We start from the raw sequence: 23,189 nt of genomic DNA, 5'->3' as shown, positions 1-23,189 counted from the left end.
TATTTATTTTAGAGAGAGACATTTATCCATTGCCTCCCATATTCTCCATGACTGGTGTGTGTGTGTGTGTGTTGTGGTGTGTGAATCAAACCCACAACCTTTTTCAGTGTACGGGATGATGTTCCAACCAACTGAGTCACCTGGGCAGGGCCAAACCTTCCTTTTTTAAAAAAATATATTTTTATTGATTTTAGAGAGGAAGGGGGATGGGGGAGAGAAAGAAACATCAATGGTTGAGAGAATTATTGATCGGCTGTCTCCTGCATGCCCCTACTGGGAATTGAGCCTACAACCCGGGCATGTCCCCTTGACTGGAATAAAACCCGGGACCCTTCAGTCCACAGGCTGAGGCTCTATCCACTGAGCCAAACCAACCAGGACCAAACCTTCCTTTTTGAGTGAGCATCCCCTAGCTCCACTCATTAATCAATGGCTTCTGAAAAGAACCTTGCCTTGTTATGTTTGTGTAAACTATCTATACTAATAGTGTAATATGCTAATTAGACAGGATAGACTGGACGTCCTTCCGGACAAAGCCATGGTGGTGGGGGCCAAGGCAGAGACAATTAGGGCAATCAGGCTTGCAGGGGAGAGCACTTAGGGGTCTCAGGCAGGCAGGCAGAGGTAGGGGTGATCAGGCTGGCAGGGGAGAAGCAGTTAGGGATGATCAGGCCAGCAGGGGAGCACTTAAGGGCAGCAGGCAGGCAGAGGGGTTAGGGGTGATCAGGCAGGCAGGTGAATGGTTAGGAGCCAGTGGTCCCGGATTGCAAGAGGGATGCCAGACTGCCTGTTTAGACAGGGATCGGGTCTAAACCGGCAGTTGGACATCCCCTGAGTGGTCCCAGATTGGAGAGGCTGCAGTTCGGGCTGAGGAGACCCCCCACACCACCGCACAAATTTCGTGCACTGGGCCTCTAGTATCTTAATAGTTGCTTATAAGACTGATTATGCTATCTCCATAATTTAATTCTCTTTGATAATGCTGGTTGTGGTAGATGGGCAGGAATTAATTTCATGGTTTTCCCTCCAAATCTATGGGTATTCAGAACAGCTTATTTAAACTGATTAATTTAGACTTGTCTTCATTGACTATTTTATTGGGGTATTAAACAATAAGGAGATTTGCATCATGGTAGGAAAACAGCCTTCTAAGTGACTTGGAATTTGAGGTGTGTGTTTTGGGATCATAATTCATGTATACTTTTGATGATCCTGTTTTGTTCATTTTAGGGTTGCTTGGTTCATTCAATGTTCATATTCATATAATTGAATATATTCATATAAGTGAATATATTTATGTTTTTGGTAGTATTAGAATATACTCTATCTTTAAGGAGGAGTTTGGAGAATTAGATAGAGGTAGAGATAAGGGAATTAGTGATAAAGTTTTTACAAACAAATTGAATTTATTTTATGAGTAAGACTTCTGCAGTCTTATTTTAATGTGTATGTGGTAGATGGTAAGGCCTATTCTTAATCTACTATAATTAATTTAAATAAAATGGGAAGAATATTACTATGAATGAGAGTCTGCAAAGGATAAATGAATAATCTGTGCAGATTAATGAAGTTCTAATCATTACTAACATCCCACTGATTATAGTGTTGTGTTGACATAAAATTAAAGAATAAGCTTATTCCATAATAATTAAACAGTGTTAAACATACTATAGCCAATTGTATTTATTTAAAAAAACTCGAAATTCGTGCATGGGGGCGGCAGGGTCCCTCCGCCTGGTCTGCACCCTCTTGCAATCCGGGACCCCTTGGGGGATGTCTTACTGCCATTTAGGCCCGGTCGTGTCTGATTGCCCCTAACCACTCGCTTGCCTGCCTGATCACCCCTACCTGCTTGCCTGCCTGCCTGATCGCCCCTAACAGCTTGCCTGCCTGCCTGAATGCCCCTAATCCCTTGCTTGCCTGCCTGTTCACCCCTAGCCATTTGCCTGCCTGCCTGATTGCCCCTAACCGCCTCGGCCCCCGCCGCCATGGCTTCTTCAGGAAGGACATCCGGAAGGTGGTTCTGCTGTCCGTTCTAATTAGCATATTATGCTTTTATTATTATAGATAGTTGAATACAGTCCTCTTATACTTAAAGATAATTTCCAGATATATAAAATGAAGCACTGATGTGTCTTTACATTTAGCATTTGATAAAGCCAATATTATATGTGTATCTTTAATATAAGTATGCTTAATGTACTAGCATACTTATTTTTAAGGTATCTGGAAAAAATAAGGGTTAAGTTATAATTTGTCCAATCATCTCTTTCTTTGCCTTTTAAAACTTGGTAGTATACTTTCAAGCATACTTTATGTCAGTGGTTCTTAACCTTCCTAATGCTGCAACCTTTTAATACAGTTCCTCATGTTGTGGTGACCCCCAATTTCATTGTTACAAATTGAACATAATTAAAGCATAGTGATTAATCACAAAAACAATACGTAATTACATATGTGTTTTCCGATGGTCTTAGGCGAACCCTGTGAAAGGATCATTCGACCCCCAAGTTGAGAACTGCTGCTTTATGTAGATTGTGATTAGCTTTTGCTTTTACATTTAGGTGATGGGTTTAAGACACTAAAGCATTAAAACTTTTTATGCATGTTGATATATCTGTACTTTCTATAGTAGGTATATTGAAATGAGAGTTTGTGCTTTTTCATCTACCTATTATAAATTTATATCTAGTAACTTTGGTTTGATGAAAATAAATTGTATAAAGTACACTAGAAACTAGAAACCTAGAATTCTGAATTAATATAATGAAAGCATTTTTATATTATAAGTAAACACCTTTGTTTTTATTTTAAGTGGAGAGTGCGCAAAGAAGCCATGATGGGACTTGCCCAGATTTATAAGAAATATGCTTTACAATCAGCAGCTGGAAAAGATGCTGCAAAACAGATTTCATGGATCAAAGACAAATTGTTACATATATATTATCAAAATAGTATTGATGATCGGTAAGTTAAGGGTACCCTATATGTAAAATTTGTGGTTGTTATATAACTGTTGATCTGTTGTTTTAGGCAAAATTATTTTCTTTATCATTTTAAACTCCCTCCTCAGTTTTAACAGCAAATTAAAGGTACTGAGTGACTAGTTTCCTTCCCTCCAAAGCCGTAAATGAAGCAGTAATATGCATATAACTTAGGAATAGATATAATTTTATGTTCATTTTTATATATTACTTTAGATCAGAATAATTTTTAAAAATAACGTGTGCAATTATAATTTATACTTAGTGGCCTGGTGCATGGATTTGTGCACATTAAAAGGAAATTAATTAGAAGAAAGATTCGTGAGGTAATCACATTACTGAAAAAAATTACATGTCAAAATAGTTTATATATTTATAATATAGTATTACAAAATTAAAATACGCGTGCGATTGGCTCCGAGAGCTTTTTATGTATCCCACATGCGCGAGTCAGCATTTATTTTTAAATTGCCAACGTGTGTCATATGTACTGGCTGGTTGGTTGGTCAGATGGTCGATGAATAAATCGTGATGTGGTTTACATTAAATCTCAACAGAAAACCAAATTCACGATCAACAATGACAGATCAGAACACACACATGCAATTGGCGCCAGCAAGAGCTTTATATGTATCATACATGCGCAAGTCAACGTTTATTTTTAAATTGCCAGTGTGCATCATATGTACCAGCTGGTGGGTCGGAGACCATCTGTACGGTCGGTCATCTAGCCTTTTATAGATAAAGATTTTGTTTCTTAAATAGTTGTATTACACGGATAACAATTATTTTTTTCAAATAAAATATAAATGAAAATAAATCCTTTGGGTTATAGACATTAAAAAAAAATTCCTACTCAAATTAAAAACAGTTTATAAGTATATATAAAAACACATCTGAATATAATCTTTGTTATTTTTCTGTTCCAGTGTAAGTACAGATTTTTGTATGTATCCAAACTGAATAGTTAGTAGAATATGCATATCTTAGGCTGACATTATATAAAAAATCCCATAGTACTATTTTATAAATTGAAGTTTATAGACTTGGAGTGCACAGCCATTAGTGTATGAGGATTTGCATTATGATTTGATAGCACTTTTTGTACTTTTAACCAGGTCTTTTTTCATCATAATCACTAGAAAATTCAAAGAATTTTTTAAAAATTACTTTATAACTAAGTGATGTTTAGAAGGACCTGGTGTAGTTTTTTCTAATCCTTTATTATTTAGATAAGGAAATTGAGTTCTTGATATATAACTTGAATGGGCTCATGCAAAAGTAGTTATCTTAGTTGCTAGTATATCCAGCTAAAATCTTTTTTGACCCCTATTGTATCTTTTTTAAAATTACATTTTACATTCAACATTATTTTGTATTCGTTTCAGGTGTGCAGTATAGTGGTTAGTCAGTCATACACTTTACAGAGTAGTGCTCTGCTATTTCAGATATCTACCTGGCATCACCCTAGTCATTACATATTTTTGATTGATTCCTATTTTTACATAAATTTTTTTTTTTGGAACTCTCATCTCAACTTAGAATGGAGAAATTTCTTTTATATGTGTTCCTTATGTGTTTTGAAATTTTATATACAAATTTAATACATTTTAAAAAATCAAGATAATGCCTTCTCTTATGTTCTTTCATAGATTGCTTGTTGAACGGATCTTTGCTCAATACATGGTTCCCCATAATTTGGAAACTACAGAACGGATGAAGTGCTTATATTACTTGTATGCCACACTGGATTTAAATGCTGTGAAGTATGTTTCAGATGCCAAATCATTCTTTTCATCTTTTATAATATACTGGATTTTTTTTTTGGGGGGGGGGATAACAATAGTATTTTTAAATGTTAACAATTTCTGTAATATAAACCTAAACATTGTTTAAATGCTCAGAAATAAAACATGCAGCTATTTTTCTCAGTACTACTATTGACATAAGATTAACAAGGATTTTTGTAAGTAATTAAAAAATAGAGCTGGTTGTCATGGACTCTTTTAGGATTTGATTTTTCTCTGTTCAATTTTTCATATTATTGTCTTGAGAAATATTGATGTTACCTTCTTTTTGGTTCTTTTGTGTCTGTTTTTTTTTTTTCTTAAGGCATTACAAAGGTCCACACTATGAAAATACTACATTCTTTTTTTTACCTGATGCTGATTTGCATTATGGTATAGAACAGTAGAGTACATATTTTTGTGCTGCATAACCTCAACATAGTGTTATAGTTTGGCATGAGGGCAAGCACAAACAAATTTTTATAACCACATTTTATTCAGAAAAATATTTTTGGATGTCTTTGTAGGGAATTAGCATTTTGGACTTGGAAGATATATTGCTAATTGAGTCATACTGAAGGTTAGGAAATTGAGTCGAGGTTTTAGAAAATGTAGTTCCTTAGCATTCTCTAACAATGCAGTTACAATTCTTGTGGTGTAAATCATCAGAAATTAGAAGTCTGAGGAATTGTATATAATTTTCATTCCTACTGATATTTAATGGGACTTGACTTCACTTTCCCCATGGAAATTACTGTATGTGCCATTTATATTTTTATAGAAATGCTGGGGAAAAGGTGGTGGAGGGAAGAAGTGTACATTTTTTGATACTTGCTATATTTTAGGCACAGGAATGTGTATTATCTAGGACTGCTTTTGGGTTACAATGGCAGAATTGAATAGTTTCAACAGAGATTGTTTTGCCTACAAAGCTTAAAAAATATCTGACCTTTTATAGAAAAAGCTTCCTAACCCCTAATATAAGTGATAATTTTCTTATTTCATACTAGAGGCCGAGGGAACGGATTTATGCACCAGTGGGGTCCCTTGGTCTGGCCTGTGGGGATCAGGCCAGAATCAGCTCTCTGACATCCCCCCAAGGGCTCCCGGATTGCGAGAGAGCACAGGCCAGGCCGAGGGACCCCACCAGTGCAATCGGGGCCGGGGTGGGACCGTGGGAGGGCTCTAGGTGTATCCAGCCTGTCTCACCTAGTCCTGTCTCACCCATTCCCCGGCCAGACCCCAGCAGCAAGCTAACCTACCAGTCAGAGCATCTGTCCCCTGGTGGTTAGTGCGTGTAATAGCGGCCTGGTGAATGGTCAGAGGGACAATTAGCATATTAGGCTTTTATATACATAGACCAGAGGCCTGGTGCACGAAATTCATGCATGGGGGTGGGGATTGGGGGGGCTCCTAAGCCTGTCCTGCGCCCTTTCACAATCTGAGACCCCTTGGGTAGGGTCCCTAGGCCTGGCCGGCTATCAGGGCCTATAAGGGCTTTCCTTCTCCCGGCTGCTGGCAGCTGGCCCCGCCCCTGCTGCTGTCACTGCTTTCCATCTGTGCAGTTCTACCCCCCAGCCCCCACCACTGGTCACCTCCTGCGGGCAACAGGCATGGATTGCCATCACTTGACCGGCCTGGGCCTCCCTCTGCGGGGTGATCAATCTCAGGGCCCTCAGATTGATTGCCCCACAGAGGGAGGCCCCACCCACCCACCGCAGTGCCACTGGTCAGGTAGCCTGGGTCTCTCTCTTTGAGGCGATTGATCATGGGGCTCCATGATCAATTACCACGCACAGTGAGGCCCTGCCCACCCTACAGGGGCTCCGTGATTGATCGCCGGTCAGAGGGCGGCCTGGGCCTCCCTCTGTGAGGCGATCACGGGGTAATTGTGGGACCCCCTGACTTCTGACCAATCACATTACACCTGTCTTGGCTGGCCTGGCACCAGTGCATGTCATAGCGTAATCCAGAAGGTCACCCGGACGGTCATTCTGCTGGTCGGTCGATTTGCATATTATGTTTTTATTATTATAGATAAGATGAACTGAATCCCACAGGTGTCAGTTTACTTCACAGTGTCACAAGTAGTAAGAGACTAAGTCAGGATTTGAACTCAGTTCTACCTGGTTCCACAACTCGTTCTTTTTCCACTGAATATTATAAAATATGTCACTACTATATATAATTACTTTTAAAACCAATTTTCATCTAACATTTCTGGAATGCATTTTTTTTTCTCCATGGTCAATTGATGGCCTCTTAGAATTGATGACATATATATATTCCAATTTGAGATAACCTACTTGAAATCACAGTTATCTATATTTCTTGATTCAGCTCAACTGTCATTCAGGAGTAAAAATAAAGACACTTAGAATTAAAAAATGAGAGTTCACCATTCATAGATCCTACTCGAAAAAAATTAGTAAAGAATAATAATTTATTTTGGTAAAAAAAAGGAAATAAATCCAGAAGGAAGGAATAGAATGCAAGACGCAACAAAATTTTCAAGCATATTCACTTTTGCAGACCTAAATAATCAATGCCTATAAAAACAGTAATAATAACAAAGTTTTCTTTACAAGAGGCGAGGGTGTGAATTAAAAAGTAGGTTAGCATCTAGACTGGTATTTAGTCAGTACACACCACTGCAATAGTATGTGAGCTTTTGAGAGTCCCTTGATCAGTGATGGTAAACCTCTTGAGCTCGGCGTGTCAGCATTTTGAAAAACCCTAACTTAACACTGGTGCCGTGTCACATTTAGAAAGTTTTTGGTATTTGCAACCATAGTAAAACAATGATTTATAGTTTTGATATTTATTTTATATATTTAAATGCCATTTAACAAAGAAAAATCAACCAAAAAAATGAGTTCGCGTGTCACCTCTGACACGCGTGTCATAGGTTCGCCATCACTGCCCTAGATCCACACCTAGGGCGCAGCAGGAAGGCCTCCTTGTTTTACTGCCAGCTGTTATGATTGCTTGGTGCTGTGCCTCTGAAAAAATTTGAATACTTGGTGGACTCTATCAGATGATAGATAACATGTAATATGTCAGGTAAAGTGTTTCTCAAGTTCTTTTTCATAAGAGTGAGGACAGACATGTTGACTAATTAGACCATAAATCAATTGTGAGTATTAAAAATTTGAGTCATTCATCAAAGCATCGAATAAGAATATATAGTTTCAAATACAAAAAAGAATCAATGAAAATTTAACACCAGATCTGGAAAAGAAAAATAGTTGTAAATAGAAAACACAAAATACAAACAGTAATTACCAACCTAAATATGTCATATACCAATCATTACTTTATTGACAAGTATATTTAGTTGATTTAAAAAGTAAAATGCTAATTATAGAAGATACACTGGAAAATAATGCCATGGAAAAGTTGACAGTAAATTGCAATCTGTGGACCAATTTATTCTATAAAAATGGTGAGTGAGTGGAGATTTATCTGTTTCAAATTAAAATACTTAAACTATGTATATATATATCATCTTTAAATTATTTTTTAATTTAAACAACTTTTGGGGAATTAACTGATGCTTATCAAGATATTGTTATATATTTAACTTAACATTTATCTGTGATTGTTTTCGCCAAAAGTGTTTACATTTATTATTATGAAATACTTAATGCACACAAAGAAGTCACATATGAGACTCAAATCATAGTAATAAAATGAAAATATCTGTGAATCTCTTCTCCCTTTTATTCTCCTATCTTCCAAAGGAAAGACTATCCTTATATCTCTTATTTTTTTAATTCATTTTTTATTTTCAATTACAGTTGACATACATCATTATATTACTAGTAGTTTCAGGTGTCCACCCCAGTGACCAGACATTACATAGCTTAAATGAAAATCCCAATCTTATTTCCTTTTAAAAAATAATCTTCTCATATGTTTGTATTTCTCAATAATATATTATTTATTTTTGCTTATTTTTGAACTTTATGAAAATGGAATAATTGTGGATATAGTCTTCTGTGGTCTTCCCACCCCCACTCTATTATGTTCCTAAGATTCATACATGATAAATGGGATGGGCAAAAGCAGGTTTATAGTTAATAATACAAATAAATAATATAATAATTAAGAAATAATAACATAAACTTTTGAGTACTAACAGCTATAAACCTACTTTTGCCTACCCTGTATATAGCTTGTGGTTCATTCATTTTCACTGTAGTATCTAATTACATTATGTCACTATACCACAATTTTATTCTGTTATCTTGACATTGGATATATGCGTCATTGGAAAGAATGGACATTTGTGTTGTTTCCATTTTTTTACTAATACAAATAGTGCTACCATGAACTTTTTTCAATTTAGTATGTACATTCAAGGGTTTCTAAGTTTATGGTTATTAATGATTCTCAAATTTGGCTACATATTGGAATCACTTAGAGAAACTTAAAAATAATATTGACACCTGAATCTCACCTTCAGATATTCTCATTTAATTTGTCTGGAGTGTAATCTGGGCATTGAGGTTTGCAGAAAAGTGTTTCTGACTATTCTAATGGGCAACCAGGGTTTGGAATCACTAGTATTTAGCAAAGAGTGGAATTGCTGAACATGTACATCTTCAGTTTTATGAAGCACTAGTGAGGGAACTAGTTGTTTACTTGAAATGTCCAATATGATTATATACTAATTTATACTTCCACTAGTGGTTTGTAAGTTTCTACATCTTCCTAAACAATATTAGGTATCTAATTTAATGCAGATGTTTTGGGTATCAAATTCTGTCATTTTTTCATTTTCCTGAATACTAAATAATAGGGCTATTTTCATTAATGTTTCCTGTTTCACCACAGTCCTCACAATTCCATATTATAACACCTGTCATGTTTCATTCATTTACATTATCATTCTAGCCCAGAGGTCATTTGAATTCGTTACCTCTAATTTGAAAGGGCTTAAGAATACCTGCATGGCAGGCAGGTTCCTGGTGAGAATTGGTAAGGATTTATTCTTATTTGTCAAAAGAGGCATATATTTTATTATATAGCTACTAGAGGCCCAATGAGCGAAATTCGTGCAAGAGTATGCCTTCCATCCCCCAGCTGCCGTCGCCGGCTTCCATCTGGCACCCGGGACCTGGGCTTCCCTCACAGCCCCAGCTTTGTCCGGAAGGATGTCCAGTCTAATTACCATATTATGCTTTCATTATTATAGATAGATTTTCTTTGGGGGAGGACAAAAAATTCATACATTTTAGACTTTTTGATGTGTACCAGCTTGGGGTAAGCTCCTAAGTTAACTAAATATCTTGATTATGGAAAAAGAGAATAGAGGCAGGCTTGAGTACTCTGTTCAGGATGTGTATGTCCACCTTCCCCAGATTTCCCAGAACAACTGTTAGGGACAAGAGTAAGCATTAATATCAGGTGTCCTGGATGTGTTCTTCACTGGGTAGGTTCTTATCCAGGCAGTTTTTGTACTGTTGAATCTGATGCGCCAACTTAGAGCAGAAGGTTGGAGAAAGGTTTTCTTTACCATTTGGACAAGTTTCTGACTGCAGCCCAAGGTACCTGCCTTTTTCTTTGAGGTGGCACAAACTATGTTGGTGCAAACAAGGAGAAGCCTTACTGAGGGAACAAGTTATCTGCTTGAAATGTCAGATAGCACACGTGAGAATAAACAAGCTCTAAGCAGGTTGTTTACATTATAGAACTGGAATTCAGGTTAATATTCAATAAATAGTAGGGGGTGTGCAAGGAGGCAGTCAATGATCCTCTCTCATCATTGATGTTTCTATCACTCCCTCTCTGAAGTGAATAAAAACACATTTAAAAAATATATGTTTGTCTCCCTATTATAGCAGTATTGCTTCTAGGGTATAGTTTTTTTGTTTTTAAGAGGACTCTGTAGAAAGACAAAGACACAGGATAATTGTCTTTGCTGCTTAATTATAACTTAAAATTTTTGAGAGTATGGGCTCCCTAAATATGTTGTAATAGAAAATCTGAGTCAGTTATGATCGCTTTTTTATTTAAGCCATAGCAATAATTCTATATAATAAAAGGATAATATGCAAATCGACTGAATGGCAGAATGACCCATTGCTATGATGCACTCTGACCACCAGGGGGCAGACGCTCAATGCAGGAGCTGCCCCCTGGTGGTCAGTGCGCCAGAAGCCAGGCTCCCTGCTGTCGAATGCAGTGGTAGTGGCAGGAGCTTCTTCTGCCTCCTTGGTAGCACTAAGCCGTCAGTCGGGCATCCCCTTAGGACTGCGAGAAGGTGCAGGCCAAGCTGAGGGACTCCCCCCCATCCCCCAAGTGCACAAATTTCATGCACCAGACCTCTAGTAGTTTATAATGAGCTTTGGAATTGCATGAGATTTCATCTTTAAATTAATAACTATAATAGGCAATGTAATTTCTGTTTTAATGCATGTTTTAAAATGCAGGTCTTTCAGAAGTTGTAAGTAATAAGGTGCATAGGAAGAAATAGAATTTACTGACTTTGAAGCTCAAAAGTATTTTACAGATGACTATTATTTCTTTGAAAATTAATATTTTAATAATTCAAATTTAACTTGTTAATTGAAAATGCTCCAATACAGAGTTTTGCCATTTTGAAGTCACTACTATGAAGGAATTTAAGTATCCAAATTTAAACTAATTTATTTAAAAACTCCAAAAGGTGTTTTTTAAAAAAACTATATTTTTATTAATTTCAGAGAGGAAGGGAGAGGGAGAGATAGAAACATTTCTCTATATAAAAGCCTAAGTGACCGTTATGACCAGTTGCCCAAACGACCAGTTGACCAGTCACTATGATGCCCACTGACCACCAGGGGGCAGATGCTCAATGCAGGAGCTGCCCCCTACTGGTCTGTGTGCTCCCACAGCCAACATCCCACTGCCAGCCGGCCTCGATCGGTCCCTATCAGGACTGAGGGAGATGGCCCAGATCGCTGGCCAGGCTGAAGGACCCCACCTGTGCATGAATTTGTGTACCAGGCCTCTAGTCAATGGTAAGAGAGAATCATTGATCTGCTGCCTCCTGCATGCACCATACTGGGGATCGAATCCACAACCTGGGCATGTACCCTTTCCAGGAATCAAACTGTGACCTGGTTCATAGGTCAATGCTCAACCACTGAGCCATGCTGGTGGGCCAAAGGTATTTTTAAAACATACTGTTGAGGAGAATGAAAATATGAAACCATTTATAATTGTTTTATTTATTTAAAAAAGTTTTGTATGTTTCTGTATTACTGTTTTATGGCAGTGCTTCATATGTAGAATAATGGAGATTAATAGAAGTGCAGATAATTGAAAACAGCAAAGAGTATTATTTGGATATGGAAATTTAAGTATATATAATCCATAATATATTACTTCATGTATGCCATATAAAATACTGTATACATATATAATGCAATAAATATATTTCTGTTGTAGGAAAAAGTATTCCCATTCTCTTAGAGCAGTGGTTCTCAACCTTCTGGCCCTTTAAATACAGTTCCTCATGTTGTGACCCAACCATAAAATTATTTTCGTTGCTACTTCATAACTGTAATGTTGCTACTGTTATGAATCATAATTTAAATATCTGATATGCAGGATGGTCTTAGGCGACCCCTGTGAAAGGGTCTTTCGACCACCAAAGGGGTCGCGATCCACAGGTTGAGAACCGCTGTCTTAGAGAATGTGTCTTTATTTCTTTTGGGCCTGCCTGCCTCCACAGAACCTTACTTCATCAAATATTCCTTTATTTCTCAAATTTATAATCTCTGTAGCTAGTTTCTACACCCTAGCCTACAAACATTTTAGTTAATGATTGATTTTTATACAAAAGAAAAAACAACCACCACAATCTCTTTTTTTTGATGCAGCTATCTTCTTAAATGTTATTATCTGTTCTATTTGATGGTTTGCTTTTTCTCCATACATCATCAATTGCTTAGTCCTATTAATTTTACCTCATCTCTGTCACCTCCTTTTGGGTTTTGAACTTGAAAAAAAAATTAATATAGTTAGAATGTTCTGGAAGGATTTTCACCCTTTGTTACTTAAACTTATGTGTCTGTCTTTTTCAGAGCATTGAATGAAATGTGGAAATGTCAAAATCTGCTCAGACATCAAGTAAAGGATTTGCTTGACTTGATTAAGCAACCCAAAGTAAGTTAAATTTAATGAAAACTTTTCCTTTGATATTAAGTTTTGTCTTTACCATTACTGCTGTATGTTAAACAGCTATTTCTGAGTGGAACAGTTCTGACTCTAGAAGCTATGGTTTCTAGCTTAGGACACTGAAATTTTGAAGAAACTTACTGTATGGGAAAAGTGAAATTTATTATATCTGTAAAAGGTGATACCTAACAGGAAAAAGAATGTTTTCCTTCTGAGGACTCAGAATTAAGGGTTTTTGATCTTGTTTTTTTTTTCCCCTCTTTTTTCTTTTTTGTGGGTTTTTTTTTTTTTTTGTAGTTTTAAATTTGAAAAACACACACACCAAAAGAGTAACTGTGCATCATTGAAAGCACAGGTAACAGAGTAAAATTATATACTTTTATCTTGCCACACTAAAATTCTCCCATTGTGTTTGTATAGCCTTGTGATTTCTAGAAAGTTTTAATATGTAGAATTAAGTATAATGATATTTTTATTTAAAATTAATATTATGGTAACATTAATGTTCTTCTTCATGATTATAATGTAATAGGGGTATTCATCCAGTTGATACATCACATTTTATTTTTTGGACATTTAGAATGATTTTAGGATGGTCCTTTTTTTTTTTTTTTTGGTGTGTTTTTTCCTAGAATGGTGTATGCAAGCCTATAAAAAGTATAAATCATATGAAAAACAGTGTGCCTGGTCATTTTAAATTGCATCTTGGAAACACAATATAGTGTTATTTTTCATTTATGTTTTAGTCCATAGTTTATAAATCCTCCCATCCTTCATAATGTATGCCTCATGTTCATAGTACAGAGATCAATAGAGCAGAGTTGCTTTCTGTTTTCCTAGGTGTAAATTTGTCCATTTGCTATAAAAATTAATGAGCTTGTGCAATTTAAGTCGTTTATAGTAATCCTCTCCTATAAATGAGGTATTACTTAATATTTGCTTATATCAAGAATTATAGTACACATTATAAAGTTAGAAAAAAATACAAAGCTGTGTTTAACTTGTGGGTGTTTATATTTCTGTTTTACTGGGAAGACTCTTAGATACTTAATGATCGATATATATTTTTTGCCTTCATTATTTATCCGTTAAGATAGTTTTTTTTCTTACTTAGCTCAGCGTTGGAGTCCTTCTGGTTCATTAACTAAATTGATTTGCTCAGTGTCATTCAAAGTGACTTGGTAATTTCCAGGATTATATCTTTGTTGATAATGTTTCTTTTTCATGTGGATTAATTTCTTGAAAGCCCAGCACACCATTTCTTTTCTCCCAAATTAAACAGAAATCTTATTCAAATATTTTTAATTCCAAATATTTGGGAGTTAACTCTCTTACAATCTATTATATTTTTCTCAGTTCCTCTCAGCAAGCGCCTTCTTAGTAGGGGTAGTGTTTGTTTATTTGATTTGTTTTCTTCACCCCAATGTTTTTTGAGCTCCATATTTTAGAGTTGAGTTAATCAGTGACATTTAAAAAAAAATAACACCTGGTGCAACAAATAAGTAGCATTCTTTGAAACTTGTTTTATACATTTGACTTTACAGAGTGTAGTATTACATGCAGTACAGTTGGTGAACATGTTCATGCCTGGAATAATACTACTATGATGTAGCAAATAGCTAGCACTCTTGGGAAAATTGTTCATGTTAATGTAATCTTTTTAAATTGGCTTTATTCAGAATCTTCCCTATAAGTTTCATGACGATGCTTTATAATCCTCAGGCTTAAACATTTTAGAAATACCTTAAGTCAATCAGAATTGTAAACTTAACTTTTTTTCTTTCTTTCTTTCTTTTTTTTTTTTGTAGATCAGGGTTAAACCTCGAACACCAGCATTTCAGATTGTTTTTTTCCTTAACTTACTTGCCCTGATCCTTTAGTAATAAAGAAAAATAATATCTTCCTGTCCTAAAGGTGGTGCAGTAGTCTGTTTTTTCTTTTTTTGGTTTGGAGGATGATATAACAGAGTGAGGGAAGAGGTGATGATGTAGAATGAGTTCGCTGCCACTTTTCATTGAGTTTGTCTGGAGTTTGAACATCTATATATATAAAAGCCTAAGCGATTGTTAAGACTGAATGACCGGTCACTATTACATGCACTGACCACGAGGGGGCAGGCACTCAATGCAGGAGCTGCCCTCTGGTGGTCAGTGCGCTCCCACAGTAAACCTCCCCCAGCTGCCCAACCTCCCACGGTCCCTCCCCCTTGCCCTGGGCTGGGACGGGGAACTGGAGGTGGGGGAGACGCAGCCCTTTTCCCAGGGGGGCCAAGGGCCAGCTCTCTCCTTGGGGCCGGTGGCCAACCTCCTGCGCCCCATCCCTCCTTCTAGCTGGCAGGTCTCAATTGGCCTGCCACCCACCCGCCGCAGTGGTGGCCTGGTGGTGAGGGAAGGAGGAGGGGGAAGGTGGGGAACCGCATGGTGGCAGCGTCGGCATCTGGCGTCCGTTCCTTCCACGCCTGGCCCAGTGACCATCACCTCCTCTCTCGACCCCACCGGGGCCTTTGAGCACCAATCGGCCCACCCCTGATCTCCAGCCAGGCCTAGGGACCCCACCCATGCATGAATTTCATGCACTGGGCCTCTAGTAGGTAAAGAAGGAGCATTTAGTGGTGGTAAGGCTGGAGCATTTGTAGGTTATGCTTATCTAATGTTCTGAAGAATATAATGAAGATTATTATTAGGAAATTTTAATTTTGCATTTTTTCCGTGATTTTCAGACCGATGCCAGTGTCAAGGCTATATTTTCAAAAGTGATGGTCATTACAAGTAAGTTATCAAATATTATATGTAAAATTTAAGTTTTAGTTGAAACATTTCTGGTAATTTCAAGTTTTTCATGGTGTTCCATTTTAGGATATAATAATATAGGAAAAACTAAAAAGTTTTTGATTGATTTTTTTTGGCAGCTCAGCTTTCCCTTTGTTTTTCAGACTTTTTATTTACTTTGCATACCGCATGGAAATGTTTTGTTTGTTGATACAAGCAAGAGCTCCATAAAGGACTTACATACATTTATTTTTGAGAATTAGTTCAATTTATTACATTAAAAGTGAATCTGTGCTTTGGTATTGCTTGCTTTAATGTGAATCTGTCTGAAGCTAATTTCATTTTGAGCCAAATTTATAATGAAGGATATACCTAATAATTACAAAAGGGTTTCTTTGAAAACAATTATTAATTAGCCTTTTCGCTTTCAGTGATTTCAAAGAAAACGTTACTTAATTGCATTGAGCAGTAAAGACAAAAGTATTATGTAGCATATCCTCTTGGTTCAGTGCAGGGAGAGATAATAGCAGTTGTTGCAGGGCATTTGCTTTTTCTTCCAGACCACTGTGGATCACAGAGGGACAGGGAAAATAAACACCTTAGAGGAATGCTTTTGCTGAGCTTCCAGAGTAATAATGAAGAGAGGTTAGATGGATTTCTGAGATGCTAACAAATATTTCAAGATGTGTATGGAAGTAATATTAAGACACTGAAGAACTAATTCATGGGTTTTAGACTAAGTGATAAGAGTTTTTGCATAAGTAGGGCTTTAAGCCCAAAGTATATTTGAGTCTTAAACATAAATTCATTTTCAGTCCTTTTGGATAACTTATAGCAAGTGAATTGTACTATTGCTTTTTTATAACTATCTCCTTAGCAGTTTGAGTGTGGACACTAACCCTAAAGTATATCATCTCCTATATTCTTTCTCTCTTCCTCCCTCTATCTCCATCCATTTCTTCAAACAATTTTAGTATTTCCATAATTCTGTTCTGAGGAATGCTAGTATCCTGCAGGAGTTAATTGCATTGTTAGAAAAGAGGAATCTATGGTCAAGTACATTTGTGGAATACTGAATTAAAGGTTTTTTGTTGCTTTCGTCCCCCCGCTCCATTTCTATCTATCTCCCTTCCTCCTTTCCTCTCCTGCCTCCCCATTCCCATCTGTCATTCTGTTTTGTTTGTTAAAATGGTAGGCCTTCCTGTAACCTTTAATATAATGCCTATCCATTGTGGAGGAGCTGTAAAGGGACATTTTCTAAAATCATTTAAAAACAACAAAGTATGTATTTTGAGTTATAGAACCCTGAAAAAGGTTATCAGTGAATTATTTAGGGGGAAAATTTCTTCTTACTAGTCAGTGATCTAGCCAAGAACTAAAATGGAATTTCAGAGTTGTATATGAACTTGAAGACTACATTTACTATACTTACATTTTAAGATTCAGTTGAATTTCTACAACTTTTATTAAAGACCATAGTTCAGTATTATAAGTTCTGTTATAAGTATCTTATCTGCTTCTCTGTAGCAGTTGTAAGTAGCCAAAAAAAAAAGAATCTAGGATCAATATTTTATTAGCTATCATAAGTGTTTTTGATACATGGACACATTAGGAGAATAGTATAAGAATTATTATTGATTCTACAAAGACTCATTCTTTCTTGTACAATAATGGCATGTCTGGCAGTAACACCTGCAACGTATTGCTTATCATGTGTTGGTGTCAGATAGCAGGAGTGTGCATATGCATTATCTGGATGGTTTAATAATAAACAATGGAATACAAGGAAATCATTTCTTAAAAGTAAAACTTACTGATCTCTTGCTGTGAATGAAAAAGAACAATGTATGCAGGAAGCTCAAGGGGATAATGGAATTACTGTTCAGGTTGGCATTTAATGCCCTTAAATATTACAAGGAATTACTTAGGAACTAGTGGACCAGTGCACAGATTCATGCACATTGAAAGGAAAATAATTAGAAGAAATATTTCAATTTTGCTATTTGCCCTTTCTCTATAATGAACGCTGGTCGCTATCTGTGGGGAGATGGGTGAGGTGATTGGGTCCCCACTCACACCCGCCTTGACCTGGTGCCGCCCCCTCCCCTGCTCCACCATTCCATCACTGTCCCGCTCAGTCCTGCTCTCGTTGGGGCCCATCAGGGCTGGCAGGGCTGGCAGGGCCTCTGCTGCCAGTGCTGCGTTCCCGACACCCACCATGTTTTGCACCGCCCCTGGTGGTCAACGCACATCATAGCAAGCGGTCAAACTCCCGGTTGAGGGGACAGTTTGCATATTAGGCTCTTATTATGTAGGATAGCCAGTTCAGTCTTTCCTAGTATAGATGCAAGTTAGGATTATTAATCAGAATCAGTTCAATTTATTACATAAGCTGACTATTAAAAGTGAATCTGTGCTTTGGTGTTACTTGCTCAGATATGAATCTATCTGAAGCTAATTTCATTTTGAGCCAAAATTTTGAGAAATTTCAAAATTCTATTTTAATTGAATTTTAGGAAATTTGCCAGATCCTGGTAAGGCTCAGGATTTCATGAAGAAATTCACACAGGTGTTGGAAGATGATGAGAAAATAAGAAAACAGTTAGAAGTACTTGTTAGTCCAACATGTTCCTGCAAACAAGCTGAAGGTTGTGTGGTAAGAAGAAAAATTTAAAAGAGCTAATGTTTGAAGAAACCCCCAAACTTTTTTTTTGGTCCCCTTTTATAAAATTTATATTTTTCATGTAAAATTCAGAAAATGTCACAAATACAATATAAATAAATGATAATTTTTTAATAGAGACAGTTGCTGTTTATAGTATGGTGTATATCCTTCTGAAATAAATGCTTTGTTCATTTTACTTATTTTCATTACTTAGTCTTTTACAGTAAGATATTTAATAGCAATAGATCATACCATTGAATATATTTATTGTAATTTATTGAACAGCCCTCTGTGTTACATATGTAGACTTTTCTCCCAGTTTTTGATTAAAGAACAATTTAATTCAGATCCTTATGGCTAAATAGTTTTACATAGTCTTCATTATTTCCTTAGGATAAATTCTGTATTGGTCAGTTTTGTTGTTAGAAATAAGCAAAACTTAAAAACATAGTTATTTTGATAGGATTTGTAATTCTTGGCTGCTAGTCATCTGACTTTTTTCTCCTGTAGTACCCATTTATAATTCTTTTATACATTTTCTTTTGTGTTTTTAATCTTTGCCTATTTAGCTAGAATATTTGTCTTTATTGATTTGTTATTAATGGCATTTTGTGTTAATTGAGCCACAAATAATTTTCTGTCAGTTGTAGTTTGTCCTTTCATTTTATGTCGTCCCTTACATACTTTAGCTTTATTTTTTAATTTAATTTTTTTTCAATTACAGTTTATATTCTATGTTATTTTGTATTATTTTAATGTATATAGTATAGCCATAATTTTTTTTACTTAGCTGAGTCTTATCAGCAGTCTTCTCAAGGATTTTTCCTTTCGAGCCCTGCTTGTGAAATCTCATTCTGTTACAAGTCAATGAAAATATTGTATGACAGTTTTTTAAAATCTGTTGCCCATGTTTTTTTTCAAGAGGCTATTAAAAAAGATAATTCTTGGCTCTATCCCAGATTGACTGGGAATTTCCACAACAAGGCTCAGAAATCTGTAGCTCCACAAGCTCCTCTGATAATTGTGTTTGCTAAAGTTTGTATGTCTACTGACACTTGGTTTTATTCTTTTGTATTTGTTTTCATCCTATTAGAATATTTTTGCTGTAAGGTATGAGATAAGGGTCTAGCTCTGTTTTTATTCTAAATGTCTGTTCAGTTATTTTGATATAATATACGGAATAATCTATATTTTTCCTACTTGATATGCTACCTTTCTTATATGCAAAATTCTTAATTTAGTTTTTTATTGGACTTGTTCGGTTTCTTTTGATTCAATATTTTTAGTACCGGTAATACATGGTTTTAATTATGGTAGGTTCTTAACATTTAAATGTAATCATTTACACATATGTTTGTAATATTTTTAACAAATCTATGTTACAGCGTGAAATAACTAAGAAGTTGGGCAACCCCAAACAGCCTACAAATCCTTTTCTGGAAATGATCAAGTTTCTTTTGGAGAGGATAGCACCTGTGCACATAGATACTGAATCTATCAGGTATTTGTATATAAAAATAGTAAATTTTTATTTCTGTACATTCATTCATGCTTTAGTAAGTCGCTGATGAGTACCTACTATACCAAGACACTCATCTGTATAGAGGTATGTATATACATAATGGCTTTATAGTCATCTGTATATACCTGTGTGTATATATATCCATATATGTGTGTATACATGATCATTTGTGCATATTTAGTTTTTATTTTAATTTTAAATATTGCTTTAATTTGTGTGAGAAATTACCAATCCAAGCCTAGTTTTTATCTGTTACTAGTGTACCACGAATTCCTATTTTTTATTAGTGTGCGTAGATTAGGTAATACAAATAAATTGCTTTAATTTGTATGATGAATTATTAATCCAAGCCTAGTTTTATCTGTTATCAGTGTATTAGGAATTCCTATATTTTGATAGCTTGCATAGATTAGGTAATACAAACAAGTATACCCTCAGGAAAAGAAAACTAGGTGAAGCATATATTATAAAGAAACATACATTTTCACAGATATTTGAGAACTGGAGATACTAATTTTAAACCAACCCTCTTGTAAAGTTTGAGCTTTGATATCACTGTGATCTTGGAAAATACTTCTTTTTATTTTTATGTCTTTAATTTCCTTTTGTAAAATATGATAAGAGCTTTTTAAAAAAACTTTTCCTAAAATGTTTCAACTACTTAAAAAATAAGCTAATTATAATGTATGTATAGCATACTGCTTTATTAGTCATCAGTAATATCTTTCAGAACTATATTAGAATCTAAAAGAAATACTACTAATGGTACCACCTATACCCAGTGAAGCCCCTTTGGGGACTTATTTTTGGGGGTGGAGGGGACAGGGTGTAACTTGGCCCATACTCCCTCCTGCCCCCCACAAAATAGGGAGGTCCTACTTTAGATATCCATTAGTTACTTTGAACTCCTATTGTATCAATTTTCATTTAAAGAAGGGGTTCTGTGGTTTGAAGAAGAAAACAACACTAGAACCTTCTTCATTAGTGTGAAAAACAATCTGAATCAGACTGAATTGCATTAGTTAAATAATTTTGTGCCTTCTGTATTCAAAGCAATTCCAGTTAGGTATTGGTAAAACATACTATCTGCTTTTCATCAGCCTTCTGTCTAGTAATCTAATAAAGAATTTTAATCAGGAGATTATATTTTAGATCCATAAAATTAGTGCAAATAATGTCAGATGATTAAAAATGGATTTCTCTAAGGGGGTAGTATTTGACCAAAGAGGAAGAATGGTTAAGATTTTTTTTGTACCAAGATGGGAAATGGAATATCCTAAGCATTGAGATTAATATAAGCCAAGCTAACCGGATTAGGAAAAACAAGGCTATTTAGAAAATGATTACCATCTATGTAAACTACAGTTTAGAGAAGTATTAAAGTGCTTTGAGATGATCCTTAAAATGACTGCAATAAGACTGTGGAAAGCACTTAAAATCTACCTTTAAAGCTCTTACTTTTTTCTTTGTTCTGTTAGAACCATGGATTGTTGATAGATAAGAGGATGGGAGAAGAGATAGACTGCTAAAGCATTGTTGCACTTGTCTGTGGATGGTGTTAGTGGGATGGAAAGGAAGAATCATATTTGAGAAAGATTTGAAAAGAAAAACCTAAAAAATGGGTCATCAATAAAGATGAGGGAGAGTCAGAGGTAATAGGATTCAGGTCCAAATGATGAAGAGAATAGTAATGTCTTTAAAAAAAATGAAAAGGGAGCTGGTTTTCAAGGAGGTGAAGGAAGGTTGTGCTTCTTATTTGGACATGGCAAACTATTTTTGCTAAAAAAACAACAATAAGGTAAATTGAGTTTAATGTGAAACTGACTGGATTACTTCTCTGAGAAAGGGATTTTTTACAAAGAAAAGGATCCAAAGATCATGAACTGAATCTTGTGGTTTTAAAACAGTAGAAAAATTAGAGAAATGTAAGAAAATTAGGTTATTGCAACAGCTTTCAACCCTTTCATCCCACGGCACACAAACTAATTACTAAAATTCTGTAGCACACCAAAAAAATATAGTTTTTGCTGATTTAACACTCAAAAAAAAATAGGTATAATTTTGATTCATTCACATGGGAGGGCTATTGTGTTGGCTATTGCCATTTTTTTTATTTGACAGTCTAAGGCAGCTGTTCTCAACCTGTGGGTCACGACCCCTTTGGGGGTCAAATGACCTTTTCACAAGGGGTCGCCTAAGACCATCGGAAAACACATATATAATTACATATTGTTTTTGTGATTAATCACTATGCTTTAATTATGTTCAATTTGTAACAATGAAAATACATCCTGCATATCAGATATTTACATTACGATTCATAACAGTAGCAAAATTACAGTTATGAGGTAGCAACGAAAATAATTCTATGGTTGGGGGTCACCACAACATGAGGAACTGTATTAAAGGGTTGCAGCATTAGGAAGGTTGAGAACCACTGGTCTAAGGGAAAAGCGTGCCCCTGACTAATTAGTTAGGTATTGCATGTTTAAAAAAGTATTATGGCACACCTGTTGAAAATCGCTGGGGCATTGCAATATGTTGAAAATTAAGATGGAGAAAGTTTTCAGAAATAATGTATACAACAAATAGTGAGAGAGCCAAAAATAGGTCTTTAGCTTTAGCAGTCAGTAGGCCATATTAAGAATAACAGGTAGTAGCAGTGAGTGCTTATAATGTGCCTGGGATCATTCTAAATGTTTTACCTCATTTACTTCTTATAAGACAAGAAATATTATTATTCTCATTTTACAGATAAGGAACAATGAGTTAAACAGATGTTGAATAACTTGCCCATTGCTTGGAAGTGGTGAATGGCATTTAAATCCAGGAAGTCTGGCTCCAGAGCCCTCTTGGTTAACCACCCCATTATAAATAGGCTTCCAAAAAACTTCCAACTTTAGTCCCCACCAATATTCAGTGAGTGTCCAGTTCACCTAACTCTTCGAAATGGTGGCTATTAACCTTTCAGTCTGCCATTTTATAAGTATATAGGTGCTCTTTTATAATAAAATATATTACTGATAAAGTTGTACATCTCTGCTTCACATTTGCACTTTTAATTTTTCTATGAGGAGCTTGGAAGAATGGTTTTTTTTTCCTTATCTACAAGTACTAATAAAAGAGAAAAATGGTAATTGGCATACGACGCTACCTTTTTCATTGGCTAATCAGGGCTATATGCAAAATAACTGCCAACTAAGATTGGCAGTTAACTGCCAACAAGGTGGCGGTTAATTTGCATATGTAGGCACAATGCAGGGAGGCGAAAGGGAAAGCAGGAAGAAGCCCCCT

The 23,189-nt window shown here is 35.8% G+C and overlaps 1 protein-coding gene across 2 annotated transcripts in view; it reads left to right on the top strand.

Moving 5' to 3' along the window:
- LOC102768675 (sister chromatid cohesion protein PDS5 homolog B) overlaps nucleotides 1–23,189 on the top strand; it is a 96,624-nt gene that overhangs the window by 60,038 nt on the left and 13,397 nt on the right. For both annotated transcript variants that reach the window (XM_015568044.1, XM_015568045.1), the window contains 6 exons: nucleotides 2,816–2,967; nucleotides 4,637–4,750; nucleotides 12,847–12,928; nucleotides 15,660–15,708; nucleotides 18,225–18,364; nucleotides 19,759–19,874. In XM_015568044.1, coding sequence (XP_015423530.1) covers nucleotides 2,816–2,967; nucleotides 4,637–4,750; nucleotides 12,847–12,928; nucleotides 15,660–15,708; nucleotides 18,225–18,364; nucleotides 19,759–19,874 — 653 coding nt within the window. The remainder of the gene's footprint in view (nucleotides 1–2,815; nucleotides 2,968–4,636; nucleotides 4,751–12,846; nucleotides 12,929–15,659; nucleotides 15,709–18,224; nucleotides 18,365–19,758; nucleotides 19,875–23,189) is intronic.

The sequence above is a fragment of the Myotis davidii genome, unplaced genomic scaffold (assembly GCF_000327345.1).
Source record: "Myotis davidii unplaced genomic scaffold, ASM32734v1 scaffold2712, whole genome shotgun sequence".
Lineage (NCBI taxonomy): Eukaryota > Metazoa > Chordata > Mammalia > Chiroptera > Vespertilionidae > Myotis > Myotis davidii.
The sequence above is the reverse complement of the archived record's forward strand: the minus strand, read 5'-3'. Positions and strand labels throughout refer to the sequence as shown.